The sequence below is a fragment of the Musca vetustissima genome, unplaced genomic scaffold, assembly GCF_032173495.1.
Source record: "Musca vetustissima isolate MV318-11 ecotype Yass unplaced genomic scaffold, APGP_CSIRO_Mvet_v1 utg29365, whole genome shotgun sequence".
NCBI lineage: Eukaryota > Metazoa > Arthropoda > Insecta > Diptera > Muscidae > Musca > Musca vetustissima.
This window is the reverse complement of record NW_026875076.1, coordinates 124,521-140,733: the sequence shown is the minus strand read 5'-3', so window position 1 is coordinate 140,733 and position 16,213 is coordinate 124,521. Positions and strand designations below refer to the sequence as shown.

Below are 16,213 nucleotides of genomic sequence, written 5' to 3'. Positions count from 1 at the left end.
ACTAATTTCAAAGGACTAGGTGATCAATAGGCGTGGATTTTGTTTAAAACTTATTTCAAAGGACTAGGTGGTCAATAGGCGTGGATTTTTTAAAGACTAATTTCAAAGGACTAGGTGGTCAATAGGCGTGGATTTTTTAAGATTAATTTCAAATGACTAGGTGGTCAATAGGCGTGGATTTTTTTAAAGACTAATTTCAAAGGACTAGGTGGTCAATAGGCGTGGATTTTTTTAAAGATTAATTTCAATTTTTTTAAAAATTGATTTCTGGATTTCTTAAAAATATTTTGTCAGAGGATTTTAAGAGCCATAGGCGTGGATTTCTTAAAAATATTTTCTCAAGGACTTCCAGTGACGTTAACCGTGACTTGTTTAGAAAATATTTTTATTTTGGAGAATAATAAAATATTTATTTCTTTCCTAACAATAATTTGATATTTTGTTATCAAAATTCCATCTTAGATCTATTATATAATAATACAAAATGTATAAACATGTTTAAACATGATGTGCTTCTTAAAAACTAATTCCTAACTAAACTATTCCTTATGATTTGTTACCAACAAATCAAATGGTAAATGCGAGAAAAAGTTATTGGTGTAATTCAGTAGAATCGGCAGCCAGGTGGAACGGGTCGAAACTACGGCAGATCGGTAAATAATACGCCATTGGCTATTCACAATTTCCAAGAGGGCAGCATCTGCAAATTAATTAAAAAAATATTTAAATTAAATACTAAACATAATATAATATAAAAAAGGAGAAAATTTACTCAAAGCCGGATCTGGCACCAAACCAGTGGCATAAATTTTCATATCACCCAATGTGGGCTCCACATCGACACTGTTCAGGGTCATAAAGGTGTGACCATCACGTTCATACAGCTGGGCAAAATGTTCCGATTTGGAGTCAATGTCAACTGGAACGAAGAAAAAACAAAAAAATAAATTTGTTTCCTATTTTCATAATGTTTTTTTTACATACTCAACGAAATATTAAACAACCCCTTCGAAGAAAATCGGGCATTATTTATCACCACCTCTGCGCGATATTTCCCAGTCAGTTTCAGTAATGGCAATTGAAAGTGTATATTCAGTTTGACATCTTTCCCTTTGCGTTCATAATGCACCCTCTTAAATTCGGATTTGGAAATCCCTTCCACAGTTATATTACGTATCGCAGCCTTGCCTCGTATCAAATTATTTGAAAATTGTACATTTAATTTATTAATACGCATCGGATCAATGGGTGGTATATTCAAATCGGGTACTCCCTTGATGCTGGTGTGTATCATGTAATTGAAGGCATTTCGAATGCAATCATCGATACTGTTGTCCTCGGGGCAGGAAGGAATGCCATCGGCTGGAAAAGGAAAACCAAAGAAAAATATTAACATCAAATATATATTTATTTTTAAATGCCTAGATTTAAAAAAAAAATACATAAAGATTTTCCGATTCATGTTCTTGTATAGGTCTTTAAAAATGTCTTCTTTAAAAATCTTTGCCTTTTATAGGTCCTTAAAAATGTCTTCTTTAAAAATCCTGGCCTTGTATAGATCCTTAAAATGTCATCTATAGAAATCTTTGCCTTGTATAGGTCCTTAAAATGTGTTCTTAAAAAATATTTGCCTTGTATAGGTCCTTAAAATGTCTTTTTTGAAAATCTTTGCCTTGTATAGGTCCTTAAAATTGACTTCTTTAAAAAATTGGTCCTTGAAAAAATTAATCTTTAAAAAGTCTACGCCTAATTGGTCCTTGCAAAATTTATCTTTAAAAAGTCTACGCCTAATTGGTCCTTGAAAAAATGAATCTTTAAAAAATCCTCGCCTTATTGGTCCTTGAAAAAATGAATCTTTAAAAAATCCTCGCCTTATTGGTCCTTGAAAAAATGAATCTTTAAAAAATCCTCGCCTTATTGGTCCTTGAAAAAATTAATCTTTGAAAAATCCACGCCTTGCTGGTCCTTAAAAAAATATTCTTTATAAAATCCACGCCTTACTGGTCCTTAAAAAAATTATTCTTTAAAAAATCCACGCCTTGCTGGTCCTTGAAAAAAATATTCTTTAAAAAATCTACGCCTTACTGGTCCTTAAAAAATTATACTTTAAAAAAATCCACGCCTTGCTGGCCCTTAAAAAATTATACTTTAAAAAAATCCACGCCTTGCTGGTCCTTGAAAAAATTATTCTTTGAAAAATCCACGCCTTGCTGGTCCTTGAAAAAATTATTCTTTGAAAAATCCACGCCTTGCTGGTCCTTGAAAAAATTATTCTTTGAAAAATCCACGCCTTGCTGGTCCTTGAAAAAATTATTCTTTGAAAAATCCACGCCTTATTGGTCCTTAACAAAATTATTCTTTAAAAAACCCACGCCTATTGTTCTGTTTGTAACATATATTCTTTAAAAAATCCTCAAAAAATTGTTTTAATTTAGTCCCCTTGTAAGTTGGTGCACTCTAATATCTAATACGTTTTCAATCCATTTGTATGCCATGTCACAATAATAACTAATTGTTTCCTACAATTGTTGTTAACAAACCAGAATTATTATCACAATGCAGCGCCGCACTCAACAAATAAACTCAAAAGATATGGATCACCAGCAATGACCAACCAACTGGAGCTCTCAATTACCGAATGGACTAGTTTTTTTAAATCACAAAAAATAAAATAAATACAGCTACTTTTTTAACAGGTGAATACTAATTATATTTTTATTTAAACTAGTTGAATGAAACAGAAAAAACACACACTCACAAAATTATTTAAGTAGATTGCTGTGTGTAATAAATAAAACGAAAGACTTAAGACGCAAACCTGTTCTAGTTAACAGAGAATGAAGATGACAGTTGCATATGTGAAGTAATAAATAATTTTTATAATAATTTATGTTAAATTAATTTGTAATTAATTGATTTATATCAATTATAAAAAATATTATTTAATTTTTAACACACACACTCACATAATTTTCTAACATATGTCTGCTGCCAAGACTCCTCCTCTGCTGTCTTTGAATATAGAATTTTATTTATTAAAATTAAAATTATTATAAAATTAAATTTTCTGAGGAACATTTCAAAAAATTGAAAAACTTTAATAACTGTCAAACTACAAATCACTTGGCTTTAGGTTTAATTCGTTTTTTTTTCTCTATAGGCTAGACAACCAACCAACCGTCGGACCGTGTTGTCTTAGCTTTAGTTGATATCTGAAATTAAAAATCGAATTTTAGCCATTGGACCGGTGATTGTTGTTGTTGTTGTGGATGTTAGTGAATAACTTACAATGCCACTGCAGAAGCTTTTTTGTGTGTTGGCCCACAACTTTGCGAATTTTTAATGCAGTTTTTTTTTGTGTGTTTCGGTTATGCATTCATAATCTCAACAACCATAGTTGTCTCTTGGGTTTTAAAACAAATACCAGAATTATAATTTTATATTGAGCCAACATAAAGGAAATACAGTTTGAATTGAAGAGGGTCAGTGACACAGATTTTATGCCATTCAATTTGGTTGTGGTAATTGTAAAGTTTTTTTTTCGGTAAACATATATTTTAATATATAATTAGAAATGTAATTTTGTTGGGCGGAACTGAAATTGATATGAGGCATTCTATTAGAATTTTGACATAATGTAAAAAAATATATAATTTTTGACTCCAACATCACAGCTATAGTGATGGATTTTTAAAGAAATCTTTTTTCAAGGGCCAAATAGGCGTGATTTTTTTAAAGAATAATTTTTTCAATGACCATTAGGCGTGGATTTTTTAAAGAATAATTTTTTCAATGACCATTAGGCGTGAATTTTTTTAATTTTTTTTTAAAGAATAATTTTTTCAATGACCATTAGGCGTGGATTTTTTAAAGAATAATTTTTTCAATGACCATTAGGCGTGGATTTTTTAAAGAATAATTTTTTCAATGACCATTAGGCGTGGATTTTTTAAAGAATAATTTTTTCAATGACCATTAGGCGTGGATTTTTTAAAGAATAATTTTTTCAATGACCATTAGGCGTGGATTTTTTAAAGAATAATTTTTTCAATAACCATTAGGCGTGGATTTTTTAAAGAATAATTTTTTCAATGACCATTAGGCGTGGATTTTTTAAAGAATAATTTTTTCAATGACCATTAGGCGTGGATTTTTTAAAGAATAATTTTTTCAATGACCATTAGGCGTGGATTTTTTAAAGAATAATTTTTTCAATGACCATTAGGCGTGGATTTTTTAAAGAATAATTTTTTCAATGACCATTAGGCGTGGATTTTTTAAAGAATAATTTTTTCAATGACCATTAGGCGTGGATTTTTTAAAGAATAATTTTTTCAAGGACCAATACGGCGTGGATTTTTTAAAGAATAATTTTTTCAAGGACCAATAAGGCGTGGATTTTTTAAAGAATAATTTTTTCAAGGACCATTAGGCGTGGATTTTTTAAAGAATAATTATTTCAATGACCATTACGCGTGGATTTTTTAAAGAATATTTTTTTCAATGACCATTAGGCGTGGATTTTTTAAAGAATAATTTTTTCAAGGACCAATAAGGCGTGGATTTTTTAAAGAATATTTTTTTCAATGACCATTAGGCGTGGATTTTTTAAAGAATAATTTTTTCAAGGACCAATAAGGCGTGGATTTTTTAAAGAATAATTTTTTCAAGGACCAATAAGGCGTGGATTTTTTAAAGAATAATTTTTTCATAGACAAATTGGGACGGATTTTTTAAAGAATAATTTTTTCATAGACAAATTGGGCGGATTTTTTAAAGAATAATTTTTTCAGTGACCATTAGGCGTGGAGTTTTTTTTTAAGGAATATTTGTTTCAATGTCTTAATGCATTTCTACTAAATATTTTATTAGGGACCAAACGGTGCGGTTTTTTATAGAATATTTTTTAAAATATTTTTATACCCTTCACACTGTGGTACAGGGTATTATGTCTTTATGCATATGTTTGCAATATGTAAAAGGAAACGAGATAGACACATGATTCCTTTTGAGAATATGCATAGAATCACTTTCTGAGTCGATGTATGCATGTCTGTCCGTCTGTCTGTCTATCGATGCTAAATTGTAAACAAAGTACAGGTCGCATTTATAATCCGAATTGGATGAAATTTGTCACAGCTCATTTATTTGGTCCAAGGACGAACCCTAATGAAATTGGGAAAAATCGGTTCAGATTTAGATATAGCTCCCATATATATTTTCGTCCGAATGGTGCACCCAACACCTTATATATCTTTCGATTTGCACGAAATTTGGCATAATGAACTAAATTAAGCCTAGAATAACGCCTGTCAAGTTTCGTGAAAATCTGTTCAGATTTAGATATAGCTCCCCTATATAGTTTCGTCCGATTTTTACGTAAATGGTGCACCAAAGACCCTATATATCTTTCGATTTACACGAAATTTGGCATAACGTACTGAATTGAGCCTGGAGTGATGTTTGTCAAGTTTCGTGAAAATCGGTTCAGATTTAGATATAGCTCCCATATATAGTTTCGTTCGATTTTTATGTAAATGGTGCACCAATGTCCCTATATATCTTTCGATTTGCCAGAAATTTGGCATGACGAACTAAATTGAGCCCGGAGTGATGGTTGTCAAGTTTGGTTAAATTCGGTCCAGATTTAGATATAGCTCACATATATAGTTTTGTCCGATTTTTATGTAAATGGTGCACCAAAGACCCTATATATCTTTCGATTTACATGAAATGTGGCATAGCATACTGAATTGAACTTGGAGTGATGTCTGCCAAGTTTCGTGAAAATCGGTTCAGATTTGAATATAGCTTCTATATATTTTTTCGTCCGATTTTATGTAAATGGTGCACCAAAGCCCCTATATATATTTCGATTTGCACGAAATTTGGCATAACGAACTAAATTGAGCCCGGAGTGATGGTTGTCAAGTTTCGTTAAATTCGGTCCAGATTTAGATATAGCTCCCATATATAGTTTCGTCCGATTTTTATGTAAATGGTGCACCAAAGACCCTATATATCTATCGATTTGCACGAAATTTGGCATAGCATACAGAATTGTACCTGGAGTAATGTCTGCCACGTTTGTGAAAATCTGTTCAGATTTAGATATAGCTCCCATATATATTTTCGTCCGAGTTAAGATAAATGGTGCACCAAAGTCCCTTAATATCTTTCGGTGTGCACGAATTTTGGCACAGCGTAGTGAATTAGGTCTAGAATGATTTGTTTTAAGTTTCCTGATATCGGTTCAGATTTAGATATAGCTTCTATATCTGACCAAATGAAAAATTTTGTATCGGTTGCAGAATGTCATGTTTATGGATCCAATTTCATTTTACTGGTCCTTTAAAAATGCGAAGTCTGTTAGGAGTCATCTGTTGAATATACCCAAAGTGGTGAAGGTTATCATATAGTCGGGCCTGTCCGACTTTATTACTTTCCTTACAGGTTTAAAGAATATTTTTTTAAGCAGAACAAAAGGAGTGGATTTTTAAAAAAATATTTTTTTTAAACAGAACAACAGGCGTGGACTTGTTTAAAGAATATTTTTTAAGCAGAACAACAGCTGTGAATTTGTTATATAGGTCACGAAAAAAAGTATTTAAAAAATCCACGCTTTATATAGACCACGGAGGCCCTTATATAGGCCACGGAAATAGGCGTGTATTTTTTAAAGTATAGTTTTTTCCACGTCTCCATTCATTTTTACTGAATATTTTATCAATGACCAAATGGCGTGATTTTTTTAAAGAATACTTTCTTAAATATTATTATTTATTGTTTATTTCAAATTTGTTTACTATATAAATTATTTTTTTTTATTCTCATTCCAGTTATATGTATTGTATGTCGCTCCAAAATTGTTCATGATGTTCATGATCACCAATGTGTGACATTCAGCAATGTCGCAATTATCGCGGAGTATCGATTTTCAAGGTAAATAAAATAGCACTTGACCCTGACCCAATTTTTGGAAACAAACAACATTTCATTGAATTTATTTGCTACCCTCAAGGTCGTTAAAAAGTCACAAATTTGCTGAAATTATTTTCACTTTTTCAATTATAAATTTCATAAAATTCTCATAAACATGAAAATTAAAAAACGAAAGACTTAGGACACAAGCTCTTTTTTTTTCTATTGGTTATTACAGATTTTTAAGTTCCTCTCATAATTTTTATAAAATATTACTTTCGTTGTTTAACATTTTCAAAATAACTCACGTAATTCTGTTATCAATTGATGTATAGCCGGTGAATCTAATGTTTCAACACCTTGTCCGGCAATTCGCAGCCAATAGCCATTAAAACATAAAAATAATACAACAATTTTATGTGTTCTTAACATGTTGAGATTTTTTTATTTTCTTGTTTCTGATTTTTATTATTTTTTTATTTAATTATCTAAAAGTGTTAATGCGCCGATTGTATCTGACTTCAAGCGCGTCTTGTTTAGTTCTAACACTGCGCTCGCCGTTGAAAGAGAGAAAATTAATAGAATTGAACAAAAAAATTAACTGAATCCTAACAAATCTAATTTCAAGTTAATATAACCTTGAATGCAGAACAAGTGTGTAAGCAAGTGTTTGGGTTTCTACTTTTTTGTAGATATAAAAATGCAATTAATTAGAGTGGTCTACAAAATTTACAATTTAAGGCATTCTAAAGTCAGGTAATTATGGGGTTAATTTTTGGCTAAATATGTATCGAACAATTAATGATACTTTTAATATTTTTTTCTTTGAGATTTTTCTAATTTTTTTTATTTTTGTATAGAAAAAGTTTTTTTAGGAATTTTTTAATATTCCCTAAAATTAAAAAAAAAATCCTTAAATAAAAAAAAAACATTTTCAGAATTAAAAAAAATAAAAAAATTTAAATTAACTAATGTTAGTTATTTAATTTTAAATCAGTAATCTTAGAAAATATATATTTTAAATTTTTAAAAAAATTTTTGTTTAATAATTTTTAAATTTTATTTATTTTATGTAAGTCCCGTTTTAACATACCAATTTCTGTAGGCCAGTGTTATGCTTTTTTCTATGCATGTTGTTTTATTCATTAGAAACTTACCCATATTGACTTGCTCACTCATTGACTGACTGGCAATCAGACAGCCACATGCATTTTGATGACAAAAAAAGTCGTCGCCATGATTTAATGCCATATTTGCTATCATCGGCTAGGGTAGTGGCGGATAATTTATGTTTGTCATTTCGTTTGTAATTTTTTCAAAATAATTAATTTTGTTATGTTATATAGATGTACACCAAATATTATCAAATCATCTGGTTCATGTTTTGACATAGCTCCCATATAAATGTCCCGAACAATTTTCGATATTTTAAGGGTTGTAGGCGAATTCTCCAACCGATTTGATATTTTAAGTTTTTTGGAGGTTCACGTATATCTACGAAGCAAATTATTAATGTAGATCCATGTTTTTTTTCGTAGTCCCGATAAAAAAGGTCCTCCCCAGTCGAAGATGTGTAGGGTATCATGTGGGCGAACCCGTTCTACTATACTGCTCCGCTCACTGATTTTTTTGTTTATCATTACTCATTAGTATTAAATATTCTTAAATTGTTTGTTTAACTGTCCACGGGGATGATTGAACTGATGAATAGAGAAATAAACAGATTGAATATCTAATAACATTAGAGTTAATAGCTTTGCAATAAGTACATTTTTTTATTGAAATCAATATCTGTCGAAACCACATACATATAATGCCAGCATTTTTTAAAAATGATGGCATTATATTGTATCTTTAATAAATCCACGCCTCTGTTGGCCCTTGAAAAATATTCTTTAATATTTTCGTCCGATTTAATGTAAATAATGTACCAAAGTTCTTATGTAGCTTAGCGTACTGAATTTAATCCAGAATGATGTGTGCCAAGTTTCGTGAAAATCGGTTGAGATTTAGATATAATTCCCTTATATTATAGATTGATTTTAATTAATTGTGGCACTAAGGAACCAATATATGGCTTATAGGAACAAAACGTAGTGAAATTAGCATAACCAAACCTGTGACAAGTTTCGTTGAAATGGGTTCATATTTGGATATAGCTTATATTTTCGTACGATTTTAAGTAAATTGTGCATCAAACTCCTCATGTTTGTCAGATTGACATCAAATTTTGCACAACGCACAAAATTGAGCATAGAATAACGTAGTTGCGTTTTTTAGAAGTACAGACATAGCCCAATGGATAATTGACATTTGTTTGAAGTCGATTTACATACTTTTGTCCCACTGCAACAACCGAATGACATGTTTATGGATAGATCTAGGTCGTTTCACATTTAGATAAAAATCACATAGTTTATTTCATACAACTTCATGATAGTAGTCCTGTTTCATATACCTATAGTGGTGAAGGGTATCAAACTTCGCGAATTTTTACATGGAGAAGGGAATCAGGCCAAAGAATAAGCATGCCTGTTTCGATAATGACCGGTCAATATTTAGCGGGCCAAATGGACCCTGACTTTTGTGTGAAAAAATACTAAATATGTTTTCTATGGCATATATATTTGCCCCTGAAGGACATAGACCCTAGAAGTTGATAGTATATCAAAGAGGAGTGGTCGGCCTTTAAATTGATAATTATATTGCCGTATGTACTCTGATGTGGGAGTTACACGTAAATATTTACATGTGCCTTCGTGTTCAGATATTAATTAGTAACCCATTACCACACGGAAATATAGCGTTGATCTCTTTGAAATGTTCCATGAGGTTCCATTTATGGTCAAGGACAACGCCTATAATTTTCGGTGATGATCAGATAATAATTTTAGGATGAAGTAGACCGAAAACCTATTTTTGTGTGTGTGTGAGTGTTTTTTTTTTTTTTTTTTACAGAGGGCCACAATTATAAGCCGAACATCACATTACAACCCTCGGTGAAGGAAATATGGACAATTAATTAGAAGGACTGTACTGAAAATTAGTAATATTCGACTTCTAATCCGCCAAGAGTGTGCAACTGTCACAAAAATAGTGCCCATGCTGGGAATAAACTTCCGCAGAAGAAAGTTAGAAATTTAGGGTTCCGTGATAGTTGTGTAGGGTATCGTATGGTCGGCCCCGTCCGACTATACTACACCGCTCACTGGTTTAAAAATATATTTTTTTCAAAGCCTAATATAAGGCGCGGATTTTTAAGGCCTATACGTAGATGTAAATTAAACATATGGTGCACAGGTTATTTAATCGACAATTTATATAAGATACCGTGTGCAATAGGGTGAAAGGAAGAGTGCTGCGTCATATACGATATATTCCGGCCTAGGAGGAACGACCAAAATTAACTTTCGAAGTGAACCGAGTAAAGCTCTTAACCAAGGTCCTCAATTTGTATTTAGCCGTCCTAATAGTTCACAATGTCTGGAAAATAGATAGAACAAAGGTTAATCTTAAAGCCCGATTTTACTTTTCGCGGATATTCAGATCATTAGTTTTCCCAAAATTCGATCCTTACTGTAGTTCGCCGGATATTCCCAATTTTAAGTCAACACATTTGATATCATCAGAGTGATCAATTTCCGGAGCACCTATAAATAGCAGCAGTAACCGGACACACGTTTCCAAAATCTGGTACAAAAATTTACTTATATGACCTATAAAGCGTTATACAGGGAAGGTACGCGACTCTCCACGTCTATAAAAGCCCTCGAAAAAATATTCTTTAAAAACCTTCGAAAAAATATGCTTTAAAAATCCGCGCCTATAATAGACCTCGAAAAAATATTTTTTAGAAAATCCACGCCTACCATAGCCCTCGAAAAAATATTCTTTAGAAAATCCACGCCTACCACAGCCCTCGAAAAAATATTCCTTAGAAAATCCACGCCTACCACAGCCCTCGAAAAAATATTCTTTAGAAAATCCACGCCTACCATAACCCTCGGAAAATATTCTTTAGAAAATCCACGCCTACCACAGCCCTCGAAAAAAAATTATTTAGAAAATCCACGCCTACCATAGCCCTCGAAAAAAAATATTCTTTAAAAAATCCACGCCTCATTGGATCCCTCGAAAAAAATATTCTTTAAAAAATCCACGCCTACCATAGCCCTCGAAAAAATATTCTTTAGAAAATCCACGCCTACCATAGCCCTCGAAAAAATATTCTTTAGAAAATCCACGCCTACCATAGCCCTCGAAAAAATATTCTTTAAGAAATCCACGCCTATGGTAGCCCCTTAAAAAAAAATTCTTTAAGAAATCCACGCCTATGGTAGCCCCTGAAAAAAATTTCTTTAAAAAGTACACGCCTATAATAGTCCTTGTAAAATATTCTATAATAGAACTGATATTTTACTCCTCCCCTTTTTTATATTACAAATTCTACTACAAAAATTTTTTATGCAATTATTAATAATTTATTTCTTTTAATAGGAAAAAATACAGTTTCAAAAATCATCATTTTAACTCATCGCATCCTAAACCATTAATTAAGCGTCCGATAGATCTATTCCCCCCACATCCTCTTCAAAAAATCACTGTTTGTTGACCAACAACAAATCGAAAGGTAAATGGGCAAAGAATTCGTTGGCATTTTTAAGGAAAATTGGTTCCCAGGTGGAGCGGGTTTCTGGCACAACAGATTTGTAGACTTGGCGCCAATTTTGATTGGCCAAATCCAGTAAAGCATCATCTAAACAAAACAGACAGAAAATTTTATTCCAAATTAAAAATCTCCGAAGGGAATTGGTACTTACTCAATGCCTTATCGGGCACCAAACCCGTGGCATAGACATGCATATCCCCCAATGTGGGATCAATGTTGAATTTGGTAATACGCAAATAGCTGTGGCCATCACGCTCATAGAGTTCAGCTTCTGTTTCGGTTTTGGCAGAAATGTCAGCTATCGAAAAAAAAATAAAATTTATTATTTTGAAAATCAAATCTCACCCTCTCTTCCCCTTTCCTCCTCTACTCACTTATGGTCACATTGAAAATCCCCTTGGATGACATTTTATTATTATTGATAAACACCTCAGCCTTATACGAACCATCCACCTGCAATTTCGGTGTCCTTGTGTGTGTGGTAAATTTTACTTTATCTCCCGTCCTTTCAAATTCAGTCTTATCCACCATTGTATTGGACAATCCAACAATTTTCACATTACGCAATGCCATTTTACCCGAAACGAAATTATTTTCAAATTGTAAATTGGATTTTTCTTGTATCAGCGGATCAATGGGTCGTATATTGAGTTCAGGGACACCATCTTTGCTGCGTTGTACCATGGCCTGCATAACATCACGAATACAGGTATTAAGGTTGTCATCTTCCTTGCAGGGAGAAATGCCATCAGCTGGAATATAAGAATAAGAAATGATATTATTAGTAAGTAAAACATAAAATAACAAAAAAAATATCTTTAAACAATTTTCTTAAAACATCCACACTTATAAAAGACCCTGAAAAAAATATTATTTAAAAAATCCACACTTCTAATTAAACTCGAAGAAAAAATATCCTAAAATCTACGCCTATAATAGCCCTCGACCAAAAATATTCTTTAAAAAATCCACGCCTATAATAGGCCTCGAAAAAATATTCTTTACAAAATCCACGCCTATAACGGGCCTCGAAAAAATATTCTTTACAAAATCCACGCCTATAACAGGCCTCGAAAAAATATTCTTTACAAAATCCACGCCTATAATAGGCCTCGAAAAAATATTCTTTACAAAATCCACGCCTATAATAGGCCTCGAAAAAATATTCTTTACAAAATCCACGCCTATAATAGGCCTCGAAAAAATATTCTTTACAAAATCCACGCCTATAACGGGCCTCGAAAAAATATTCTTTACAAAATCCACGCCTATAATAGGCCTCGAAAAAATATTCTTTACAAAATCCACGCCTATAATAGGCCTCGAAAAAATATTCTTTACAAAATCCACGCCTATAATAGGCCTCGAAAAAATATTCTTTACAAAATCCACGCCTATAATAGGCCTCGAAAAAATATTCTTTACAAAATCCACGCCTATAATAGGCCTCGAAAAAATATTCTTTACAAAATCCACGCCTATAATAGGCCTCGAAAAAATATTCTTTACAAAATCCACGCCTATAATAGGCCTCGAAAAAATATTCTTTACAAAATCCACGCCTATAATAGGCCTCGAAAAAATATTCTTTACAAAATCCACGCCTATAATAGGCCTCGAAAAAATATTCTTTACAAAATCCACGCCGATAATAGGCCCCTAAAAAATATTCTTTACAAAATCCACGCCTATAATAGGCCTCGAAAAAATATTCTTTACAAAATCCACGCCTATAATAGGCCTCGAAAAAATATTCTTTACAAAATCCACGCCTATAATAGGCCTCGAAAAAATATTCTTTACAAAATCCACGCCTATAATAGGCCTCGAAAAAATATTCTTTAAAAAATCCACGCCTATAATAGGCCTCGAAAAAATATTCTTTACAAAATCCACGCCTATAATAGGCCTCGAAAAAATATTCTTTACAAAATCCACGCCTATAATAGGCCTCGAAAAAATATTCTTTACAAAATCCACGCCTATAATAGGCCTCGAAAAAATATTCTTTACAAAATCTACGCCTATAATAGGCCTCGAAAAAATATTCTTTACAAAATCCACGCCTATAATAGGCCTCGAAAAAATATTCTTTACAAAATCCACGCCTATAATAGGCCTCGAAAAAATATTCTTTACAAAATCCACGCCTATAATAGGCCTCGAAATAATATTCTTTACGAAATCCACGCCTATAACGGGCCTCGAAAAAATATTCTTTACAAAATCCACGCCCATAATAGCCCTCGAAAAAATATTCTCTACAAAACCCACGCCTATAATAGGCCTCGAAAAAATATTATTTAAAAATCCACATCAAAAATAACCTCGGGAAAAAAATCTTAAAAGTCCGCGCCTATAATAGCCCTCGACCTGCAATTACTTCCTTCAAATCAATACCGTTTAGTTTCACATGGGACACGAACATACACACGACTTGAAACAATTTACATTAAGTAAAATATTTTTTTTTCTATTTTGTTTTTAAGTAAATACTTCAAAACTCACGGTCAAGTTCACGTATTTAAACACATGGCAAATGTTTTCGTTTTCCCATTTTCAATTTTTTTTTCATTTGTCTATTCATTTACTTTTATTTTACCGGCATTTTTTTCTATTTTCCATTTTTTATTTTATTTTTTATTTTTTGTTAAGCCCAATACATTAAATTACACATTTATATGTCTGTGTTCATTCAAACGTGCACTGTACGCCCCCAATTTTTTTTATAAAAAAAATGAAACGTGGTATGCATGTCTCCAAAAAATGTATATACTACATATATTGTATACGTATGTACGGAAAATGTCTACTCACGCAATATTATTAAATTGAAATAAATTATATATTTTATGGGAACTAATAGTTTTGTATATGTAGTTTTTTACTTTTATGGTTGATCGAAGTATTTTTTAGTAGACGAAAGTTCATTTACATCAAAGCTCAAAAATAATTTGTAATGCTAGTTGGGACTAGTGATTTTTTTTTCTTATTGAAAAAAATAAAATATGTTAGTAGGATACCACAGGTATATCATGGACATTTATTTCTTATTAATGCTGAAACATTTAAGGGGATTTCCGAAAATTACAAACATGTGAGTTATTGTGTGACTCTTCCGAAGAAATCAATTTTATAACATCAACTGAAATACATCATTACATTTTGTAGCCAATTTTCCGACCATAATGTATCAATAATGGCAACTTTTTAGGGCAGTACCTTCCAAATGTCGATACCAAACAAAATTGCATGTAATCTGCCTACAAAACAAATTATAAATAATGGACCATTGTTTTTGGTACAACATTATTTAAGCATTATTGCTTCTCATTGGGTGACAAATCTTTCTGCTAAAAATTACCCAAATTTTGGTATATCTCCCATATCAAAGATTTTAAACCATAATACGTCATTTTCGGTATACTGAATGTCCTCGTCCAATTTTCCAATATGAGTTTCTGTATTGTTTGGTGTTTATGGCATAGGCCCGATGTAAAAGTTTCGATCGGTTTTTTATTTTGTGTATGTGCACCTATAATAACCCTCGAAAAATATTCTTTAAAAACACCACGCCTATAATAACGCTCTAAAATTTTTTCGTTAAAAAAATCTACGCGTCTATAGCCCTAGAACAAAAATCTTTAAAAAATCCACGCCTATAAAAGTGATCAAAATATTTTTTTAAAGTGCGCTCATAATTGCCTTCGAAAAATATTCTTTAAATGTCCACTACAGGATATATTATACCGACCGTCTTACCTCGACTAGCTGAGTCGATCTAGACATGTATGCCCGTCTGTCCATTATAATTCGTAAACACGATACAGGCCACAGTTATGGACCAATCTTCACGAAATTAAGCATGTAGAATGGGTTTTGGTCAATGAAGAACCCTATTGTTTTTGGTAAAGATCGGATAATATTTAGGGGATGAAATGGACTATAAACTTAATTTTTGTCGATTTTTCAGAAGCCCAAACATCGGGAATTTTCAAATGGAGAAGGGGATCAAGCCTTTATGACTGTTTTCATAAAGATCGGTCAATATTTAGCGGGTCACTGACTTTTGTGTGAAAAATTACAAAATTTGTATACTATAGCATATATATTTACTCCTGAAGGATGTAGACCAGAGGAGTTTATGGTATATCGAAGAGGAGTGGTTGTCCTTTAAACTGATACCAATTATATTGTCGTATGTACTCGGATGTGGGAGTTACACTTAAATATTTACAGGTGCTTACGTATTCAGATATTATTTAGTAATCCATTACCACAGTAGACGGCGGAAATATAGCGCTGATCGCTTTGAAATATTCCATGTGGCTCCAGTTATGGTCAAGGACAACGCCTATAATTTTCGGTGATGATCACATAATAATATTAGAACTAAGTGCACTGAAAATTAACTTGTTTGTGTTTTTGTTGAGTCGATCTATAGGCCACAATTGAAAGCCGAACATCACAACACAACCCACGGTGCAGGGAATCTGGACAAGTAATTAGAAGAGATGTAGTAAATATTAGTAATATTTGTTGACCTCTAGTCGGTCAATAGGGTGCAAATATCGAGAAATATTGCATAGGCTCGGAATAAAGATCCGCAAAAGTTGGATTTTC

At 32.1% G+C, this 16,213-nt stretch overlaps 1 protein-coding gene across 1 annotated transcript; it reads right to left on the bottom strand.

The window, feature by feature from the left end:
- Window positions 1-537: 537 nt before the first annotated feature.
- On the bottom strand, window positions 538-7,353 carry LOC133337600 (uncharacterized). The gene is made up of 4 exons (XM_061545811.1): window positions 7,230-7,353; window positions 985-1,362; window positions 773-919; window positions 538-700 (listed from the first exon to the last, which is right to left on the bottom strand). The coding sequence occupies exons 1-4, from the start codon at window positions 7,351-7,353 to the stop codon at window positions 540-542; spliced, it is 810 nt and encodes a 269-aa protein (XP_061401795.1). The 3' UTR covers window positions 538-539.
- Between the last annotated feature and the right edge of the window lie 8,860 nt (window positions 7,354-16,213).